Below are 22,969 nucleotides of genomic sequence, written 5' to 3'. Positions count from 1 at the left end.
CCATTATATCCTGTTACGGAAAACAACTGTCATTTCAGATTGCAACCCTATGACATACATTTTGTCACATCAATTGCTGGGGGGCAAATATTCAAAATGGATAGTTATTCTACAAGAATTTGATTTAGAATTCATCAAGTCTAAATCAAAGAAATATCTAGTTTTGCTGAGTTACTATGTGACCTTCCCTCGACCTCCATCAATTCAACATTCGAACCATCAATTTTGGATGAGTCTTTGTTTCTAATATCTTCATCTGATGCCTGGTATGGAGATATACTGATTTATCTCCAAACCCAAACTTTCCGGCAAGATACCTCTCGCTCACAACAACGACGTATTCGTTACCAAGCCAAAGATTATATGATCATCTATGACACACTTTACCGTCATGTTATCAATACTATTTTACGGAGGTGCCTCATGCATGAGGAGGCCGAGAAAGTATTGAATGATTTCCATTCAGGTACCTGTGGTGGACACTTATCTAGATATGAAACCACACAAATGATTCTTCGTGCTGGTTACTTCTGGCCAACTATATTTAAAGATTGTATTATTGTTGTCAGAAGCTGTCATGCATGCCAAATATATGACCGAAAAACCAGATTACCACTTGCACCATTGCATCCAGTCATTGTTGTTGGCCCATTCGCCAAATGGGGCATTGACTTTATGACATGTAACCCCACCTCAGCCGAGGGGCATGGGTATATTATAGTTGTCGTTGACTATTTTACCAAATGGGCCGAGGCGATGCCAACATTGAACAACAGTGGCGAAACGACTACTCTTTTCTTTTTTAACCATGTGGTTGCCCGGTTTGGTGTACCACAAGCCATAGTTACAGATCATGGGTCGCATTTTCGCAATCACATGATGGCTGAGTTGACTGCTAAGTTAGGATTGTCACATGATAGTTCTACCCCGTATTACCTGCAAGCAAATGGACAAGTTGAGGCCATCAACAAGGTCCTGAAGCGGATGTTGCAAAGAATGATAGGGGTTCATAAAAGAAACTGGCACTTAATCCTGTACTTTGCCTTGTGGGCATATTGAACCTTGGTGAGAAATGCAACTGGATTCACACCCTTTCAGTTGGTGTATGGCTTGGAAGCAATCTTAATGATACAATGTGAAAATTCATTGCTCAAACTCGCGATTGACCTATTACCCGACACTTCTGAAGAAGAAGCGTGTTTCTTTGAATTAATCCATCTGGATGAAACTCGTTGTGATGTTACATTGACTAACGAAGCGCATAAGAAACGTATTAAGGCGCAATATGATAGAAATGTCAAGCCTCGTATTTTCTCAGAAGGAGACCTGGTCTTGCCTTACGATTAGGGAGCTGATAAACTTGGAGCAGGGAAATTCGAACCAATGTGAATGGGTCCTTATGTTGTCAAGCGTATTCTGGCAAAAGGAGCCTATGAGTTAGTAGATTATGATGGGATTCCATTGTCGTAGCCCTGAGATGGGCTATACCTCAAATGTTACTATGCTTGATTAAGTGTGGTAAAACTCACTATATATATGCTTTCATTGCATGTGTGTGTGTGTCTTTTAGATATTTTTATCTGGTTAGTAATCTGCTTTGCATTTGTTGCAGATGTTAGAGTCTTTAGAATCTTTTGTTGGTTATGCCGATGGTGCTAGTCATCGTACGCAGAATTTGTCCTCCGCAGCATGGGCCATTTTCGCTCCAAGTGGCGAGTTAGTGAGCTTTCAAGGGAATTGTATCATTCGATCGACAAACAATATCGCTGAGTATAACACATTGATTGAACTACTCTTTGATGCCATTTCACTTGGCATTCGCCGAATCATCGTCAGGTTGGACTCACAACTCATTTTACTACAACTAACAAACATTTATGTTGTCCGAAATCCAACAATTTTTCATATGTTCCTTAGAGTTCGTAATTTGGAAAGACGTTTTGAACACATTCAATATCAACATATTTCTAGAAATCTTAACACATTAACTGATTCTCTAGCGAATTATGTGTTAAATAGACATTTGCGACAAATGTAAAAGTAATATTTTCAATTCACATCATTAGTTGAATAGGATTGCATATAACCATAAAAAACTCTGAAAGTAAAATAGATAGGTGCTTAAAAGTTTTTACAAAATTTGTGCCCAAGACACATTTGGTCATCTAACCCAAAAACTCAAAAATGCATACAAAATATCCTAAGTATATCTAGTGGTTCTCATGGTAACAGGTCACAGCTTATGCTATCATGCGCAAAAGCCTAGCCCAACGGTTAGGAACACCAATAGTGTGGCATTGTAGCCTCATATGTAACTCCTTGATCTGGATAATCAGAATGCCAAGGGTTAATCCCTCTATGTGATCCTACAACTCTGCTAAGGTCTCGACCAAATCCAAGTCTTGGAGAACTGCTCTCCCGATGTTTCTTTGTGCTGGCCCACCTGCAACCTGTTGGCGTACCACAAGTCGAATAGTACCCACATCTGTATGCATAAGAGTAATTTTAGTTTAGTCTTGGAAACATTAAAAAACAAAAAAAACATGTAGAAACTTGAAAAATCAAAAAACACTTTGGTCAAACAACTTACCCATAGCACCCCATTGTGCTCCAACTGGTAGAATCAAATCTGGATCTCCACGATAATCCATCCCTGAGTATGGATGCTTCTCGATAACGACATGTTGTTGCTCAAGCCAACTAAAAAATGCAGGGGAGAAAATGATTGTTGACTGACCAACATGTCGAGCCATCAATTCAACCCACCTTTGCATACATGGATCTCTAGGACCAGCCACACCCAGTGATACATGTTATGGTTGCATCAATGGGATTTTCTCTAAGGCAAAAGCAATCAAGATCAAACCATAGCAGAAATTCTTCGTCTTACCACTTTTTACCTTAGTCAGTTGTTCTTTCAGCAGTGAAAGTATAACCTCGCTCCAGTTGAAAACTTTTGGCTCTAGACACTCCAGTGCATATTTCATATAAGATTTGTTCGCCAGATGTAATGTCACACTGCTAACCAATTTTGCGATTGTGAAGAGGATCATTCTTAAAGGAAAATCACTTACACCCTAGATATTTATTTTCCCATCCTTGCTAGGCTGTGTACCTGGCCGACAAAACTTTCTGATGTAATCTCTCACCAATTCACCTCCACGGGCAAATCTAGAAAGTGAGATGGGGGCACCTCATCTCGACAGTCCGGTAAGAAGGTAAATATCCTCAATATAAATAGGGACCATCTTGTCCCTAATGTGAAATGTTTGATCTTTCAGATCCCATGCATGAACAAGGAACTGCGATATTTCTATTTGTTGCCTCATTCCGGACAACTTAAAGTTTTTGAGTAACTTGCAATTCCTGAGGGCCTCAGCTGCACCCGGGTTATTTAGGGCAACCATGTCTTGTTCTTCATGCTCTCTTTCTCGCCATGTAATTGACATTTTGATCTGATGAAAGCCTGAAACACAATCATAAGATAAATTATGATCCTTTCGATGCAAAAAATAGGACAAATTTTGGAGCTAACAGCTAAAACAAACTTGGGAAATTCACCCAGCGCAGCCCAGGCACAAAGACAGTGCACTGCAGAGCATATAGCCTTCTATCTAGGTACTCTTCAGTGTAGTTTTTGATGTGAAAGCTTGTGCTGATCCCAGAGAAAAAAAAATGAAACCCCAGGGGCCCCAAAAAACCCTAAAACTTGCATAAAATGACAAAAGAATGAACTGAAAAGAAAGTAGAGAGGTTTGTTTCCAACCTGGTCCAGACGGCTTGAGAAATGGTCTACAGAATTTTTCGCAATCAGCTGTTGAAGTTTGAGGTAAAAGCTAAGCTCAGAGCACAAAACTGGATGGTAAGTTCCAAATGGTAAAAACTTATTTTATGTTTATTTCATGTTAATTAATTGATTAAACATTAGTATTTACCTTTTTTTGCTATGAAACAGATATTTTTAATCCATTTGGTGATGTTTTGAGCAGGTTTTACAACTAATTTGCAGAATTCAACGTGCTCGATTGTAAGTTGTACTTTTGACCACAAAGCACACTTTTATCTCTTTTTCGAGCTTTGTTAAAAATGAAAAAGGAACCTCTTTAAGCTCTTTTCAGACTCTCTAAACATGAAAAGGTTTCCAAGTGCTTGTCCTTTCCAGCTCGTTAACGGATTGGAAATGATATCTCTCTTGTATTATTTTACGCTTTTTCGGACTTGAGAGATTAATTTACGAAAAAGAACTTGTGGAGTTTTCTTTTTGTACCTTTTAAAACTCTCTAAACATGAAAAGGACTAAGTTATCTTTATCGTTAAACTCGTTAAAAACATCAAATAGCGACAAACTTGTCCATCTAGACAAGACCAAGTTTCACCTTCGCTAGACTCGTTAAAACATCAAATAGCGATGGATTCACCCGAAGGGTGAAATTATACAACAAGCATATGTTATCCTCCTCAAGCTTGATAAAAATAAAGAGGTACTGGTCAGCAATGACTGTGGAAAATGGAAAAAGAGGAAAACCACTTTATGGTAGCAGGTCGCTCTTGAACATGATACTTTCACTCCATCACCGTGACTATCTGGGTTGGGTTATTAGCTTGATGGTTATCACACCATTGGTCTATCATACCATCCATTTCTTTGTTTTGGGTCAATGCTACCAATTCACTTTAGTGTCACCGACATGTTCAAGAGAAGTCATCCAATCAAAATCCATCTTTTGCAATACCATAAACCTTCATTTTCATGACTGCCATTCCTGAACCTTGTGTCGTCAGTCAAATTTCATCTCTAAAATCACTACACTCATTTCGTGTTGTTGATGTGGGATACATCAAGGCCCTCCTACGATGAGTCGCTTCTTGTCGACATCAACTCATTATCCAAGAATTTGACTTAAAAACACCCATTCAGTGCCTTGAGGCTTGCATGCATCAATGGCAGGTTTCTCACTTTCGATGATAGGCATACATCAATGGCCTTTGACCAAAATACTTTGTATGGTGTTCGACATCAAATCATCCATTCACACCATGCAGAATTTATTGCAATACCTTGAGGATCATTATTATTATCGGTGATTTCTCTCGCATTTGTTAACAAATTACATCATCGACTGGTAATCAGATGATGTCTTCCCATGTTCTACTTTAGATCACATATTCACATGGTTAGACTCGTACTTGAGCGAATGGTTGAACGAGATTGAAGACCCCAGATCTAGTTTCATCCATCCGGGCTGCGATATTAAGAGTACTAAATCATATGTATAATGGCTTTACATTGATAGTCATTTTGATCATGGGTCTATATGTGTAGACGACTATTTATATGTACATGTAATGAAAGTTTATAAGCTGAGCATGGGTATGCCTTCCCTCAGAAATTCATGTAAAATCAAATATCATGATATATGTATTGTAATTGATGCATGTCACCTTCCACTTCAATACCTCCTCATGACATCGTAAAGCATTTCATTCAACATTGGCATTTTTCCAATTTCATGCTTTAAGGGGAAATTGTTACAGATCCATTTGGGCACATCAAATCCCAACATTTAGATCAGTGTTTTAGGGCTCATCAAACCCTAAGTTCAGTTGTTTCATGCCCTAAACAAGTCAACCCTTTGAATGCCTCCTTCCCAGATAGTTTCATGACTTGAAGACATCCAGAAATTGCCTCTAGAGGGACCAGTGCAGGTAAGCCCTTATGAAGGTGTGTTGTAGAGCAGTTGAGTCCACTACCAGGGTGCTCTGCAAAGCACTTAAGCTTCCTTTCACCTGCGCTGGGCGAGAATGAGCGAAATTCACATAGGGTTTGGGGAATATTCTTATCTTTTGGAGTCATCTAGAAGTTTCCCTGTCTTATCAACTCCTATGAGCTCGAAAATGGATGAGGAATGAGTTAAGGAGCATCCTATCCTCTCATCCCTTCCTCCATGGAACTAATTCTAAGTATGGAAGGCCATTCAATGTCACCATTAATGACAAAACTTCCTTCATTTTCCTATAAATTGACGACTCATCTAAGTGACCAGGAGCTGGATTATGTTGAATTGTAAGGAGATAATGCTGCTATGAGACTTGACTTTGGAGCAAATGATGTGATGCCACAAGCTTGTCTTTCCTTTGATGTTATGTGGATGGGATCCAAGCTGAAGGAATGACTTTGAATCAGACATTGATGGTTTTAATTCCTTCTTCTATCTAATAAAGTGTTTGAACCTTTTTCCATATGATGTGTTCTTTCATAATGCTTACATGTATGAATTGCTTCTGATTCCTTTCATTTATATTCAATGGATCATATGCTTTAATCAGTTTTCATCTTTTGTTGTGTTGACAGGGTACTTTTCAAGCGAATTAAGTACAGGAAGGAGTGACAGAATCGATACAAGGGAGACGAGAGGAAAGCGGAACTACAGGTAGGCCTTCTATCCTCTCTTCTTATCTATTGCTTACAGGGAAAGTCTAAAACACTTTAAACTGTTGTTCTGGGCACAACTACTTGTCTAGTGAATTAGTGTTTACCGTAGATGCTAAATTCTCCAAAACAATGAGGCAACATATCTGCTTCAATTAACTTCATCGCTCACTTGGTTCGCGTTTGGCTCCTTCTTCGCTGGTTGACTTCTGCGTTGATTGGGTCTATGTAGTGTTATCATCATCGATCCAGACCATGAAGATAGGAACATATCATTGTGCCAACTATTAGTTACCTGCCCATATGTCTCGTTCCTAGGCTGGAGTTTCAGAACATATCAAACTTTCGACTTTGTTGCAGAATCAATCATTAGCTTCTGAATTGGTGCAATTCAATACCCCATGCAAATATTAAGTTAAATAATAAAGAACAATGAAACCTATGAAAAATATGTTAAGTACCTGCTATTGCCAAGAACCTTGTAGAGTGATGCTCAGTTAGAGTTATTAGAGTAAAAAAGGAGGATGGAGTGTAAGAAGGTGGCAAAAAAGAGACAATTTTGGGATTCAACATTCCCCCACACAGAAGACATTGCATGTCCTTATGCAAAATAATTTAAAATTTGTAATATTTCTCTGTCACTCAACATCTTCAGAGACCTAAGAAAGAACATCTAAGTTAGTGCTTCTTGCTTTCTTAACACAGATTGCTGCTATCCTTAGTTTCTTCATCAAGATTCTATTATGCAAACTTATGACATTTTTCTTAAGAAATTGTTTTTTGGCTTTCAATTTCTTATTTTTCTCATACGATAAACCAAGATGTAACAAAATGTTGTCATTTTGAGTTTTTTGTATTTCATTTTGTGCCCTTATTGTTTCATGTTCCTGCTTCAAATGTCTATTTAGTACCTCCAATTCATAGATTTCCGTGTTTGAGAGTGTTTACAATTTGAGGTTCTTCTCGAGGATTAAAATGAATAATTTCTTCTTGGTTTGAAGATGATTCAAAATTTTTTCCCGTAACTCTTTGTTCCAGAGACTCTATGTAGTTGTATATTTCTTGTTGGACAATGTCAATTTCTGGAGTTCTCCTAGCTGGACTTGCAACTGGTGATGGAACTCTCGGTTCCTCTTCTTCTTCTAAATTGACAAATTATGGAGATAGTTGAGACTGTGCATGTGTTGGTTTATTAATCCTTGCACTTCTTCTTACAATTGATGGTGGTTTTTCGTTGGTACAGGGACACTTTTAAACTTCTTCTTATTTTATTTCTCCCTTTGATGTATGACGGGCCTCTAAATTATACATAAATTAAGGTGCATCTGACCATCATTCAGCGCATTAAACCTATCTTTTTGCATTAGATAATGTATTTTTAACTTTAATATGTTCATTAGGAATGTTTATGGATAATTGCACATTTGTGCCTAATATTATTTATTTTTGTGGAATATTGTGAGAATATTGGGCAAATTATGAAGATTTGGAGGAGGAGATAATATAGGGACCTACTCCCTACTACAAGAGGATCAATATTAATAATAAATCAACAAGATATTATAGAATTATAGCACAAATTTTGGAGCTCCAATGGTTGAGAAAATCTAGGAATGTGTTCCCTGCCATTTAATGCAACTTTCTAGTATTGGGAGCCAAATCCACTAATCAAGGGATTTTGGTGGGGGAAAGCTTCCTCCTTTCATGGGGAATAATTCCTAATCATTTTGTATAAGTATCAAGTTGAATCTTCCTCTAAGGGTGGATTTTTATTAGTTTTCTTGTGGAGGGAACTCGTATTTTTGTAGCTCCACTGTAATTTCTTGTAGGGATGTAATTGTATTTGATGGAAATAATGAAGATTGGTGCCATATTCAGCTTCTAAATCTTGGTCTCCTCCATATTAATTTTAGTTTCCTTGGGCTTGGCCATCCCAGGATCCTAAGAGCCCTTTTGTATCATTTACTTTTCTTCATTTCACTTCTTATTCACATGCATCTCTTGCTCTTGTTTTTTTTCTACTTCTGCATTTAGTATTAATGATTTCTTGTTGTGGTATTGGGTTAGATGGTTGAAGTAAGTTGTTTTTCAGGATCACAAGCATCATTTCATCATTGAACAACTTTGGAAGGTCATAGTAATCATTGAGTTACTTGGATTAGTTTGCTTTTTCCCAAATCTAGATTTATATAAGTCCTTTGTGGCAAATAACATTAAATTTCTTCTATTTTTTTAGAGCATGCTAATGAGCTTCAATTGAGTTGATTCCACTTGCATTAGATCAGAAAAACATTCTAGTTAATAAAGAAAACTACCCCATTGCATTTTCACTTGATTAGGTTAGGAATTTGATAGATTTACTAGCTCATTAGTTCTCGAATTTCTAGATTTTAGACTAGTAAATTTATGTTACTTTTCAGAATGGGTTAGCAAAGGTATTTTTTAAAGATTCCACTTGGAATGAAGACTTAAGACATCCTAGTCAATAACAAAATTTGTCCCATCCAAATTGGATTTTATTTTCTTGGTCATTCAATGAATTATAGTTTCTTGTAGTAAATCCGATGTTTCATGTAGTACTCTTCCAACGTGTATATACTTGCCCAGATTTGCTCAAAAAGATTGGTTTTGGTACCTTAGGTTTGAATCATGACCCCTAAGCTCTAAATAAATGATTAGGAAAGACTAAAGACCACTTATGACTTTCCTCTTTACCCATGCAAAACATTTCAACGATTTGGGTTAATGGACAAATTTATGAATTGCATAATACAATAATGATTTTCTTGATTGCCACATCCAATGAACTTTGTTAATGGATCTAAACTCTTTGAAATGTAATGGTTGACATTTGGTTCATGATCTTTACTTTATGCAATTAGAATATGTTTCTTTATTTGTATTTTCTTTCTTGCAATAGGTTAAGGTTTCCATTTTGAGCATTTCATTTTCTGCAATTAGTTTAGGATTTAATTTCATTACATGCACTGCATTACATCATGACAACAAAGGAAGAACACATTATATGCTGCACATATAGTGTCAATACCTCTTAAGTTTGTACGAACCTCGGGTTGATAATTAAAGTTGGTAGCCTTGGGAGTTGCAACATTCTTGTTGAAATACTGAGGCTCATCAATATACTTTCGTCTTTATTGTTGGCTATCTTTCTTCTAAAATTTTTATGCTTAATGGTTTCCAATACATTTATAAGAAGGGTTTCATCATCATAATATTGATCTTTTTTTGTTTCTTGTGGAGGTGAGTTTTCCTTAGGGTTTGAGGGCAACTTTCTTCTACTCTTTCTGGTCTTATCACTAGGTCCTTCTTGTTTAACTTCTTTGAAATGATTTCTAATAAGAAAATCCTCTCAATTATCCCCTTTGTTTTTTAGATGGGCTTCAATTAAAATTTTGACTAATCCATGACGATATAGGGCATTATCTATGGACTGTATCTTCCTCCAAATATTTTCAACCATTTTTCTCAAACTATTAAGTAGGAAGTATGGTAGATTAATTTCATTACCATCAATAAAATTCTTTATCAAGCAAGCATGGTAAAAGAACATGTTTCCAAACCTACCCTCACAATGAATTTTTGAATAATCAACAGAAAATTCCTCCATTTATTCTTTAAGGCTGTGACTAGAATTCCCTTATTAAAGATAGAGATATCCATACATGGGTTTTTAAGGAAGATTTCTCAATATTTCTCTTTGATCTTTGGTTTTTGAACCATCTTTCATTGATTCTGGGAAATCCGGTAGCTTCTACTACAAATGGCTTTGTGAAAACCAATCTAATGTCTCCAATCTCTACTTCTATACCATCATATGCCCTAGCGAATGATTTTGTCGTGGCTATCCTTCAAGGAAATTAGCCCCATTCGGCTCTGAGTGTATAATGTGATGCAACAAAAGCTGCATCTACCCACATTATACAAATAATATTGCATGTCACACTATGTCTCAAGAATTTTAATATTCCTACCTAGTAAAACCTTCACAAGTCAATGTTTAATGCTCCTTCAATAAACTCTATGCGTAAACGTTTGATTTAACTATCCAAAGTCTGGACCTTTATAAACCTTTGAGCGGAACCTTATAGTTCCTTCATAATATTTGGTTAATTCTTATTACCCACGCATATTAACCATACCATGGATTTTAGACTTTGGTTAAAACTCAACTTAAACCATAATACATTAATCCCGCTTATTTCTATTATAATTCCCATATAATAGAAATATTTCATAAACCACACTTAAACCTTACCTTTCCTCCATTCCACAAACCTTTGCACATATATCGATGCTTTCCTTAGCGCATTAGATCTTCGTCGTCAATCTCATTCCTCAATCCGATGGTTATTGCGTAATAACTTGCGCCAACTAGACTGGCCAATCTCCACCGTTTATTTCTCCTACCTCAATCCAATGGTGATTGTGCCATATCGCGCGATTACATGCACAACTGATATTAGATCGAGAGCGTGTGAGAAAAGTGGTTTTCTCATGCTACGTTCCAACCCCTCAGGTTAATTGCGCGAAATCGTAGAATACCATTTACAACTTTTAGGGTGCATGAGATACCATTGACCACTTGCGAAGACTGCTCCATCCTTATACTAACACGTGGTTTTAATCTCTGCCATTCATCTTCCGTCAATATCATCCATCGATCTGGCCAATCTAACGGTTCCTGTTATTTTTTGTTTAATTCTTTCTACGTCGTTGATCTTCCGTGTGTGACTTGACTGTTCAATGACTTTGCTCGAGGCTCAATCAATCCATACATTGCATCGAAGACTTCAACCACAGAACCAGGTTGAAGTAAGGATTTCTTATTCCTTTCACTGATTTCAATATTTGATTGTTCTTCCACTTGACTCCTTCCTGAAATTTGTTCTGTGTATTATTTAAATGCTATCACATCTGAACTTCAACTTTGATCCTTCAATCGGATTCAAACGATTAGACCACTATCCTTCATTCTCCACCTCTACGTTATGCTTTAATTCCACTTGCATACATATACTATGCAGAAATTACTCTAATTCACACACAATTTATAATTCCATTAATCAATACACACCACACAACTCAGAAATCAAATTCTTTGTATTTATAAACAATTATTTACATAATGAAACTCTCTCTCTGGCCTGATTTTCTAATCAGTGGCCTTTTTCCTTTCCCACCCGTAGGCTTACAGTCAAACCCTATCTAATCTCTGAACTTTGATTCTCACTCTCTCACTAACTCTCTAACTCTCTAACTCTCTAACTAACTAACTAACTCTCTAACTAACTCTCTCTATGCCTTTTAAGCTTACATTTATATAAAAGGTTCTATAACCCATTTCGGTTCAGATCCTTAATCTTTTGAACTAAATCCTGAATATCCTCTAAGTCCACTTTTGACTCAACTAATCCCTAAGGATCCTCTCTAGTTCCACAAACCATGAAACCAATTCCTAATCTAAGATTTACAATTGATTTTCAAATCTCTCAATCCCTATGGAATCTTAACTAGCCTAAATCTCTCATGTTCTCCAACATTTGAGAACATTTACAATATTCCTCACAATATCTAATTAATTCCTATTCTTAATATCTCTCATAAACTTACTTAAAAACCTTAATAATTACATTAATTTAATACTGAGGAAACCAACTTCCTTGAAAACACAAGACCCCCTATGTCTACTAAAATACAATGATATTTATGAGCCAGATGCTCCTGCATCAGACTCCCAAGGTTGAAAACATTCATGATCTCTAGATCATGTGTTCTCATATGTTGATTGGAAAACCTCCAGGGTCCCAAACTTTACTTTGTAGTTCTGAATGCTCTGTTCCTTTGTTGCTGATGTATGTTTGTTGTCTTCTGTTTCATCTTCCTCTCCTTGTCAATCAGTTTCAAATTCTGATTGATCATTCTTCCTATTGCTGTCAATCTCCTCCATCTGGACTGCTTCATCATTAATTTCCATAATTATTCAATCTCTATCTCCAGCACATCCTTTGGCTGGTACATACTCTGCCATTTGTTGTTGTACTCTGTCCACTCATCTTCAAACTGTTGTTCATTATCTTCTCTTTGAAGTTGTCAGACTCTTACTAATGCCCTTTCATCCTTACCCTCTTGTGACTTTCTAAACAACCTCTGTTCAATATCTATAAATTTGCTTTCAAAAAATAAATTGTCCTCCAATTCCCCTTGTACTTGATTCCTCTCAAATACATCACTATGTTGTTCATCAATTCCAGCATATTTTCTTTCCTCTTATTTGACAACCCTTAGTAATTGTCCTTCACTTCCTTGACTAATTCTGATAGCCAATTTAATTTCTTCAAGTATGGTATCTTCATGCTTTTCATTCTCCTCATCAGCATGTCCGACTTGGAAACTTCCAGTCTTCTTGAGTTCTAAAGCTGACTCTTCAACTTGAAACATGTTTGTCTCATTTTCATCAAATCTTGTAATCATAAAACAATTATCAGAATTAAAAATATAAGGTGTCATTACCTTCTCCTTTTCTGGTAACATCTTAGTATGCTGCTATGATTTTTCCTTCTCTATCAGCACATCAGTATGCTGATTCAACCTCTTTAAAGAATTATCCAAAGGACTCTCGAAACTATCAACAAGTCTCTCTTCCACACCATCTGCTTCAATGATGTCTTTCTGCTCTTGTCCACTGTAGTGAACTCCTTCCTCCATAATCACACTGTCATACTCTAATTTTTCCAACAAATATTCCAGCAATTCAATTTCTCTTTGACACTTCATAAGTATTTCATCATCACTTATAATTCCTGCATTTGTACACAATTTATTAGTTTGAGAATTACAAGGTTCAACAGTCTCAACTGTTGCTTCACATATCAGTTCTTCAGACTGAATTTCATCTCCTTCTTTCACAAGAAATTGTTCCTGTGTTGTAACAGCTTCAAACATCAATGTATTACTAAATTCTTTCTGTTGCAATAATTCACTGCTTTTCTCATTCAAGAGACATTCTCCATCATTCTTTACTTCAGAGTATTTATCTTCTAAAAGATACTCTTCCATACTTTTGACAACTTCAAAAGATTTCTCATCCTCTGCAAAACTTGTAATCACATCAAAATTATTAGATTCAAATATACAAGGTTTTACATCCTCCTGTTGATCCGAATTTGTCCAACAGTTCAGAAAATCATCAATAATTCCTTCCTCAGCAAAGTAAACTTCTTGTTGTCTTGAATTCGCACAATGGTTCATAAGATCTTTCACAGATCTCCAGTCTTCATCTTCACCCATAACTTCACCTTGTTCTGCTTCACAAATGGAAACGTCCATTTTCAACTCAGCTTCTCTGAGTTCTTCAGACTTCAATTGATCATTCATTACTTGTTCAAGCTTTCGCAGCTCTCCTGCTAACTGCATATTCACCTGTTGATTTCTCTTCTCTTGTAGCCTTTGCCACTTTACTTTCTTCCTTATGACATAACCATGCTTCTGGTCATCCTTATTCATCTGCAACATCTCCATCAATAACTCAAGATGAATTGCAATCTCAGCCTTCTCCCTCTCATATTCTTCTTCACTTAATTGTCTTTGTATGCCATTTGCCTTGGCATCCTCTTTCTCCACCTTTCTTCTACTGTGGTCTTCCTTAGAACCTTTACTATGACTATCAGTAGTCATTTTCTCCTCTATCTTCATGAGTTCCTCACTCACTTACTATGAGCTGTACTAAAGCCTCTATAACAACAAGTTCTCCATATTGTCACTTACCTCACCAAGTTTTCCTCTGTACTTGGTCTTTTGGAAAGCACTTGCTTCTCTTTTCTCTGAAACCTCTTTGAGCACTTCTCTCTACTACTTTTAGGCTTCAACTCATCTGCACCTTTTAAGAACACAACTGTCCTCTTGTATTTCAATCACAAATGAAATACTAGGTTTTGGCCACCTCTTCTTTCACTAAAAAATTCTTACCAACTTCTTTCATTATTGTTTCTTTTCTTTTGCTGAGATACCTTCTCTTGTCTACAACCTGAACTCTGCAACCACAATCTTCAAACCAAATTAAAACAAAAACATATCATCTCACCTTCAAGATCTCTGCATGATCTTGTTCTCCCATTCGCCTGCACTTTGAATGGATTGTTCTCTATTTCTTTGCATCTGCAAATTTTGCTACACTTTATCTCTGTGTGCCGAAGAAGAGTTCTTTATGGATTGGATCATGTGTCAAGTGGGCACCACGGTTTTGTGGACCCTTCAGCATTGTGGAGAGGATTGGGCCAATAGCCTGTCGACTTGCACTGCCTCCGACAATGAAAGTCCATGATGTTTTCCATGTATCATTGCTTAAGAAGTATGTTAAAGATATTGATTATGTGATTGACTGGTTTGTATTGCAGGTGGAACTAGATGGATAATTCAAGTCAGAGCCTCAGTGTATATTGCAGAAAAAAGGTGCTCATGCTTCGGAACCAAGCAATTGAGTAAGTTAAAGTGCAGTGGAAGCACTTTGGGCCCGATGAAGCTACATGGGAGATGGTGGATCAGATGCGGACTATGTATCCTTCATTGTTTGTCGGTTGAGGCACAAAAGTTTTGGTATGGTGTTTTGATATATGTCTTGGTATATGTTTTGGTGATGTTGCTATATGTACATATGTATATGGATGTAAATACCGCCATGAGCTAAGTTATAAAGCTTCAATAAGCAATATGGGTGTCATGTCATTATTTTGTCATGTTGTTATGACATTGGTTTGCTTTTCAGCAAGGTTGATCATTGTAAATACTGCATCGAATTGTGTTATAAAGCTCCATGAGTAGTATGTTTTTCAACATTTTTGTTGAGGTCTTGCTGTGATTTAATAGCGAGGATGGTGTTCCCCAAGGGGGAGGGTTCTGGAACAACACTAGTGAAAACTCCATGTAATAAAAGTAAATAAAGGGAAAAATAATAACCACTGTTAATGGGACACATATTCGAAGCTGAATGTTGGGCAAGACATCCTAGGGGGTGTTCATTTGGTTTATTATGGCTAAGGCAATGGCTAAGGCTTTGGAAAGGCAAAATGGCATTTTTGGCACATTTACTTATGAAAATAATGGAAATTAGGAGAAAAATGAAGTGAAACGTCACAGGTTGCATGTGAAGAGGAAATTGAAAGAAAATAATGGAAACTGAAGAAAATAGAGGCCTCATTCATAAAAAGACTTCTAAAGATCAGTTAGTAACCTTTTGTCAGTTCAGTTTTGGAGCTCTCTCATTATTATTTGTCTCTCTCACTCTTTGACACTTAGAGTTTTCTTGAAGAAATTTTTGGCATTAGATCAAGAAAGGCAAAATAAGGCAAGCAAAAGCAAAGATCAAGCAGGGAAAGGCAAGATCAAGCAGCTACAGCAGGATTCATTGTAGGTATTGATTTGCATGTGTATTTTCCTTACTAGATTAGGCATGCATGTTATTTCATGTGGTACTTTTGTTGTTGTGGCATGGGTTTTTCCAGGTGTAACAGTGTTTTTAGCCTAGCCTTCCCATTTTTTTAATAACCATGGTGTGATGGGGTTCTCATGTTTTAGTTGAGCTAGATTGTCGAACGGATTTGAAGCTGAGTGAGTTAGATCTCCGAAATGATAGAACACGTGGCCTAGTAACCCCCGAACCAGACTGTGGGTTGCGTAAAGCCAGATTTTGTGTTGCATCGGATGGCCTAGGAATCCTTGCCAGTGAATGGCAAGATATACGGTAAAGCCAAGAGGTGGTTTGCTCTCCGTTGGGCCTAGTAATATCAGGTTTGGGATATGCAGTAAAGTCTGGAGAGTGGGTCTCAGTTTAGGGCCTAGTAATTCAGGCTTGGATTGCGGTAAAGCCTGAGAGACTAGGAGACAAGAAAATTCCTCACGGTGTAGATGGAGAAATCCAGTAGCATCCATGCTTGTATGGCCTAGTGACAGGTGGACATCACAATAAAGCCTGTTATGATGTGTTCATTGTGTTGGCCTAATGATCTGGGATGGATTACAGTAAAGTCTGGTTTTTATTAATCAAGGTGAAGTGGTTTAACTTCGGTATGCCCTGGTTGGTTCTTTTGGTTTGAGTCCCACATTCATCCTTGGAATATGGCACAGGGGTGAATGGTTGAAGAGAGATTTGGCTAAGCCATTCTATGGTCAGGTGGAACGTGGAAGTCTCATCCCGAGTTTGGTTTTTGCATCATTAATGAAAAGTTATTTCTCCTTGTATTTTTATGAGCATTTTGATGGATTATATGTGGTCTATATGGTTGAACTTTCATGAGTATTTATGTTGTTATTATGTTGGTTATATGTGTGTTTTATGACAGCAGTTATGTATGACTCTCAACATGTTCTTATTTATAAATGAATGAATAACGTATCTATGGTCTAATAGATGGTAATGCAACAAATGACATGAGGGAACAATGGTTCTTAACAATTCTCAGATAAGTACAAGATCCCTATGTTTAATTCTGTTGGTTACACCTGTCGATTACATGTTTTTAGAAATTCTCAGATAAGTACAAGATCCCTATGTTTAATTCTGTTGGTTACACCTGTAGATTACATGTTTGTGACAAGTTCAACAAAATGTCTGTCATGGCTAGTAGGGGTCTGATTAAGATCTTGTTTAACTTATTTCTTTTGCATCATTGTTTCCCTGTTATTTCACTGCTCCTAAGTTATCATTCCATTCTGGGTAGTGACCTACGTTTTGGGCCTGAAAAAGTGGCTTAAATCTCGGGGACGCTAGCACAGAACTGGCAAAATGAGTCTCTGGATGCTGGCAGGCAAGCCTGTGAGAGCAACTCTGAGTTTCTGGACGTTTTCATGCCTATAGCATGAGAGCGACTAAGTCTTAAGTTGGTCAAAACTTCAATAGGACCGAAGGGCAAGCTGTTTGAGGTGTTGGATTGGTTCCTGAGAGTCATGTTTCGTCGATTCAACTTAAGGTCACATAAGAGGTCGAATCCAGATAGTAGCCTCTTGTCGCATGTTCACCCCGGTTAGCATGGTTACTTGGGTAGGATGTGGGAGGGAGGTGTTACACCATGTTTAGGCAGAGTAAACAACCACAACAATACACAGGTTATATGGCACTAATGACAGAGTTGGTGGACACTGAGCCTTCTTCTTATGATGAGGCAACTTCTCAACAGGTTTGGTAGGATGCCATGGTGGAGGAGTATTCCTTTATCATGAAGAATGATGTCTGGGAGATTGTTCCATGGCCTGAGGGGAAACCAATAGTTGGATCCAGATGTGTGTACAAGCTGAAGCCTGGAGCATATGGGAGCGTGGAGAAGTTCAAGGCCAAGTTTGTGGCCAAAGGCTTTTCACAGATTGAGGGCATAGATTATGAGGAGACTTTTTCCCCAACATCATAGTATTCATCCATCAAGACAATTCTGGCACTTGCAACATAGATGGGGTAAAGGATCCACAAGATAAACATGAAGACATCCTTTGTCAATGGAGTTGTTGAGGAGGAGATCTATATAAAGCAGCCAAAGGGGCTCGAGCAAATCAGCAGAGACACACATGTGTGCAAGCAGGCTCCAAGAGCATGGTACACTCGGATTGACAACTACCTTCGAGGATTGAGCTTCACTAAGAGTGAGGCAGATGCCAACCTATACTACATCATGGTTAGAGGGCTTCCACTCATTCTAGTTCTCTATGTCGATGACCTTATACTAATTAGAGATGAGAGCTTGACCTAGGATTGCAAGTAGGACCTTGCAAGGGAGTTTGAGATGAAAGATACGGGGTTAATGCACTATTTCCTTGGCTTGGAAGTTTGGCAGGGTAATGGTGGGATCTTTGTGGAACAAAGCAAGTACACATCAAACATTCTCTGGAGATTTCATATGCAAGATTGCAGGCCCATGGCTACACCTCTAATCACAAACTGGAGGAAGGTGGATGCTACACCTCTAGTCACAAACTGGAGGAAGGTGGATGCTACTACAACAGAGCAAGCGGATCCTACAATATACAGGCAGCTCATTGGATCATTGATGTACTTGGTCAACAGACGACTTGATATTTGTTTTGCAATCAACTAGTTGAGTCAATTGATGGTTGAACCAACCAAAGTGCATTGGATTGCTACAAAGCATGTGTTGAGATATCTTAGAGGCGCAACAGCCTATGGATTATGGTACAAAAAAGTTGATGGAGTGAAGTTTGAGGGCTTCACTAATGCAAATTGGGCAGGGAGCTCCACAGACAAGAAGAGTACTTCATGTGGCATCTTCAGCATTGGGTCGGTTGCAGTTTCTTAGTACAACAAGAAGCAAAGATCAGTTGCGATCAGTTCAACAGAGGCCGAGTACATGGTTGCTAGTCAAGCAGCTTGCAAGGCTATTTGGATGAGGAAGTTACTTGTGAGACTTTTCAGACAAAAGATGGAGACTACCATGATACATTGTGATAATCAGAGTTGCATTAAACTCTCTAAGAATCCAATGTTTCATGATCACATAAAGCATATCAAAATATGGTATCACCATCTTAGAGATTACGTGCAAAAGGGGATAGTCAAGCTACCGTACATTCCAACAGGGGAGCAAACAACAAACATCTTTACCAAGGCATTGGCAAGAAGCAATTTTGTTCATCACAAAGATAAGTTGGGAGTTGTACAAAATTCCTTCCTCGCTAAGAGGGAGTGCTGAAAATAGTGAATGAATAGATTCCTTGATTTGTGCCTTAATTTAAGGAATCAAAATTGTGATCTTCTTAATCATGCACGAGTTCCAGTGAGAAGGACGAGTTCAAGACACAGTTTGACTAATGTGAATTTGTGGAAAACTAAGTTAATTGTCTTCTAATGTTAGTTAAATTGGGAACTAAATAAACAAGTGGAGTTAGCCTCCTAAATTTTAAGAGGATCCAGTTAACTAAGTGTGTTGACTTTTGTTAACTAGAAAAGCTCCAATTCAACTCTTAATTTAGAAAACTCACTAACAATAGCCTAATCGAAAAGCTTATAAGGAGATCGAAGGCACACAATTGATCATTCAATTCTTGAGCACGAGTTTGTGAGCAAGAGAGCTTGTGAGAGGAACAAGCAAGAGGATTTATCTTGTGCAAATTGTTGGAGGAGAATTTCCCTTGGGAAGCAGATCAATATTCTTGCAGAGTTGTTTCAAGCCTAGTTCAAGGCTGAGAGATCAAATTGCATTCTCTATTGAAACAACTGGATTTTGTAAGAGATCTGTAGCCTATTTTTCTTCAATAAAATTCTCAAGCAAGCGAGGGTTTTCCCTGTTGGGTTCCCTAGAAAAATTGTGTTGTTTTTGTGTGAATTTTGTGAAATTATTTCTGTTCTATTTCGCTGCTATTTGGTAGAGAAATTTTGTGTCTGTGTGAAAAGAAAAATTATTTTCAGATTGTTTATAAATCAGAATTTCGTGGAAATTCTACAAATGATGGTCATGGTAAGTTTGATCTTTATCTCTCAATTGGATAATCTTCATTCTCATTGATATTGCTGTCAAGTTGCATGCAACTCAGATTATTTGAGGATTGCGTTCATTTCTTTAAGGGGTGTGTTTTGTAGTGAATCTGTAGGGTTGTCGTGGCTCCTAGTTCAAATCAATCTCAAACAATTGGTGCTTGTTCTGTTCAACTCTAAGAACCAACCTTTACCCTGCTTGGTTCTCAGTGTAATGTTTTATTAGGGGAAATCTCACGGTGATTTGTTTCTTGTATTTCTAGTGTCAAACTCTATGCAGCTTACAAGGATTTGGTAATGCGTTTTCAATTTTGGCACACCTTTCGTAATATCGTTTCTTGTTATAATAATATAAAATTGGAGAACATTAAAAAAAGGACAATAATTAATCCACAATGCAAAGTGAAATAAAAAGTTGTCATAAGAATTCAAATTTTGTTGTCATATGTTCCAGTGATATACAACTTATATTACACGAAAAATCTGTTTACATTTGTATCTGCAATACATTTTTGCTCAGTATTTTCCCGGTTCTGCTCTGCACTGATCAACTGTGCAGTTGAAGAAGATTAATTGAAATCTATATTTTTCCAGCCAGAGAAAACTCAAAATCCAAAATAAGATGATTTAATTTTTCCAACTTGAAAAATTTATGGCCAAACGTGGAGTATTATACCTACTTTAAAACATAAAATTATAGACATAAAAATACCTATTATCCTGGTTAATTAATTCAAGCCAACAGCCAGAGAGAGAAAATCACATTCCAAACAATAACTTATTAACCTGGTTAACTATTCCAATTTACTTAAAAATAAATGTAGAATCATTTAACCTACCAACAAATTAAAGGGCTCGTAGCTTTCACATTCCTTAACCGAAAAGGTCTCTACGTCGTGACATGAACAATGCAAAAAGTTAAAAACTATGCCAATGATGTAAGTTGTAACATGGTACAAGCATTATAATTATGGAGATAGAAATGGCAGATGTGGTTAAAAGGGATACTCAACCCAACCTATTTATTTCAAGACATCAAATATTTTGAACAAAATATAATACTTGGCAACATCATGGAGAAGTAGGTTTGTCGTATGCAGCTATATTTTGTGGCTCACATTCAGTTGAAAAGAGACGAACAAGTAAAGCTGTGCTACTGCTACAAGTGACTGCTCCACATAAGCCCCACCTGAGAACTCTGGGAAATGTTATGCGTGGACCGTAGTGTACCCTAGAGAGAGTCCAAAATGCTAAAGCTCCCCCAATGCAGAAGATGCTAGCCGTCTGTCTCATCATGGCTGAGCAAGGCTTTGCATCTGGCCTCATCAGCTCCCCATTAGACAAGCCAAAGAACTGCCTCAGAGACATCTTCTATACCTTCAATACTTTACTGTAATTGAGAAATACAACCAAAGTCCAAGTGTGAAACTGCAATTTCTCCTTACTACTAAGCTTCTTTCTCTGTTGAGCATTGGAAAAAAAAACAGAATTAGTAGTAGAAAATTAATTGGTAACTAAAGCCCTTTTCCAGTTGGCTAAAATTTTCTTGTCGTTGTTAAAGAAATTGGGAATTATTGCTCATTTACCACTAACTCTTTAGCTTTCACAATTTTAAGAGCACGTATGTAGACTCAGCTATCTAATTGAGTAGTCAAGATATAAAAACTAACCTGAATGGCTAACCCAACTAGTCCTGGCAAACTTTTCCTAACTACCCATAAGAACTACAAATAAATATATAGGAACGAAAATCTGAAAAATATATTTCATAACATCCATATATGCATCTGAGGACATTGGATTTTATACCATTTACCATTCTCTCCATAACAATCAATGCCACCCAAAATCTCAACTATAAGAGAATTAATTTTTATTTTCCAAAACTTCAAATACAAAAGAACAAAGAAATTTTTCCTTCTCTTTTTTTTCTGAAATTTAGAAATTAAAATCATGCTGCAAATCAAAATTAACCACATTGCATCCAACCCCATTTACATTCTCAATTAATGTGATAAACATATATACCTATCTGGAAATCTATTAGCCTTCAATAAACACGAGAGGGCAGCACTTGACTTGCTTTGACTCTAAATGGCCCACATTGAAAGCTTATATGACCAATATGACTCAAGGACTTTGATAAACATTTTGGACCACTATGCAGATTTTCCTAGGAACAGTAGGCAGCTTCATGCACTGCCCGTTACGTACACAGATTTCAGATGAAGTGAGGTCATTTTCAAGTTTTATAGAGTTGTACGCTTGTTATGACATCGCTGGGAAATGTTTTAAATTAGTCATGTCTAATAAATTTTATGTTTATGGTCCAGTGGTGGATAGTTAATAGTTTTAGTTGAGAAATTTAGGTACAGTTGTGGAGTCTGTTTCAACAGTATTTGCTCAAAATAGGAGAATTTATCATATAATCACAGAATTCTTTTGTTTTTATCATGGACATTGAGAAATAAAAAGAAGGGGATTTTTGGTTTGGAGGTTATTCCAACTCCCATTGCCTGTCTGTAAAGGAATTTTTAATCCCTGCTGTCAAAGACTCTTCATTTCTGCCCTACGGAGTTGTTTTGCAGATTTTGGCAAGAGATCCAAGCTGAGAGTACAGAACTGTTTATGTCACACATTAATGACTCATAAAACACATTGTTGGAGATTCGACTTCTTACAAAGTACATTTGTTAGGGCTAGAGGCCAAGCTTCAATAAAAAAAATCTCTTTATCAATTGATTTTCAAATCATAATTCACGATCACTTCAAAATAACTTGGAATTGGAAATTTTACCAAAACAAATAGTTTTAGTATTGTCACTAACTGAATCTGATACACACCAAATTGACTCAACTTCTATTAGTTTCAAACACGAAAAGCCTCAAAATTTTACAATAGGGTGCCATGACCTTTGAAAAAACTAATACCGAAATAGAACATCATTAGTTTACCGTCAAAGAACCACACAGAAGACAAAAACAATATCCTTCTCATGCTTATGCAGATAACCCAAATTGGTAATAAGGTCACCTACAAATTCAAA

General features: G+C 37.1%; 1 protein-coding gene across 1 annotated transcript; it reads right to left on the bottom strand.

The window, feature by feature from the left end:
• Nucleotides 1-20,924: 20,924 nt before the first annotated feature.
• Nucleotides 20,925-21,380, bottom strand: LOC149246677 (uncharacterized). The gene has a single exon (XM_089455735.1). The coding sequence runs from the start codon at nt 21,288-21,290 to the stop codon at nt 20,994-20,996; it is 297 nt and encodes a 98-aa protein (XP_089311861.1). The 5' UTR covers nt 21,291-21,380; the 3' UTR covers nt 20,925-20,993.
• Nucleotides 21,381-22,969: the final 1,589 nt, after the last annotated feature.

This window comes from Pinus tabuliformis, chromosome 7, assembly GCF_031772625.1.
Source record: "Pinus tabuliformis cultivar Carrire ecotype Pingquan chromosome 7, CPIR1, whole genome shotgun sequence".
In the NCBI taxonomy this organism is placed as follows: Eukaryota; Viridiplantae; Streptophyta; class Pinopsida; order Pinales; family Pinaceae; genus Pinus; species Pinus tabuliformis.
This window is presented reverse-complemented; position numbering and strand designations above follow the sequence as displayed.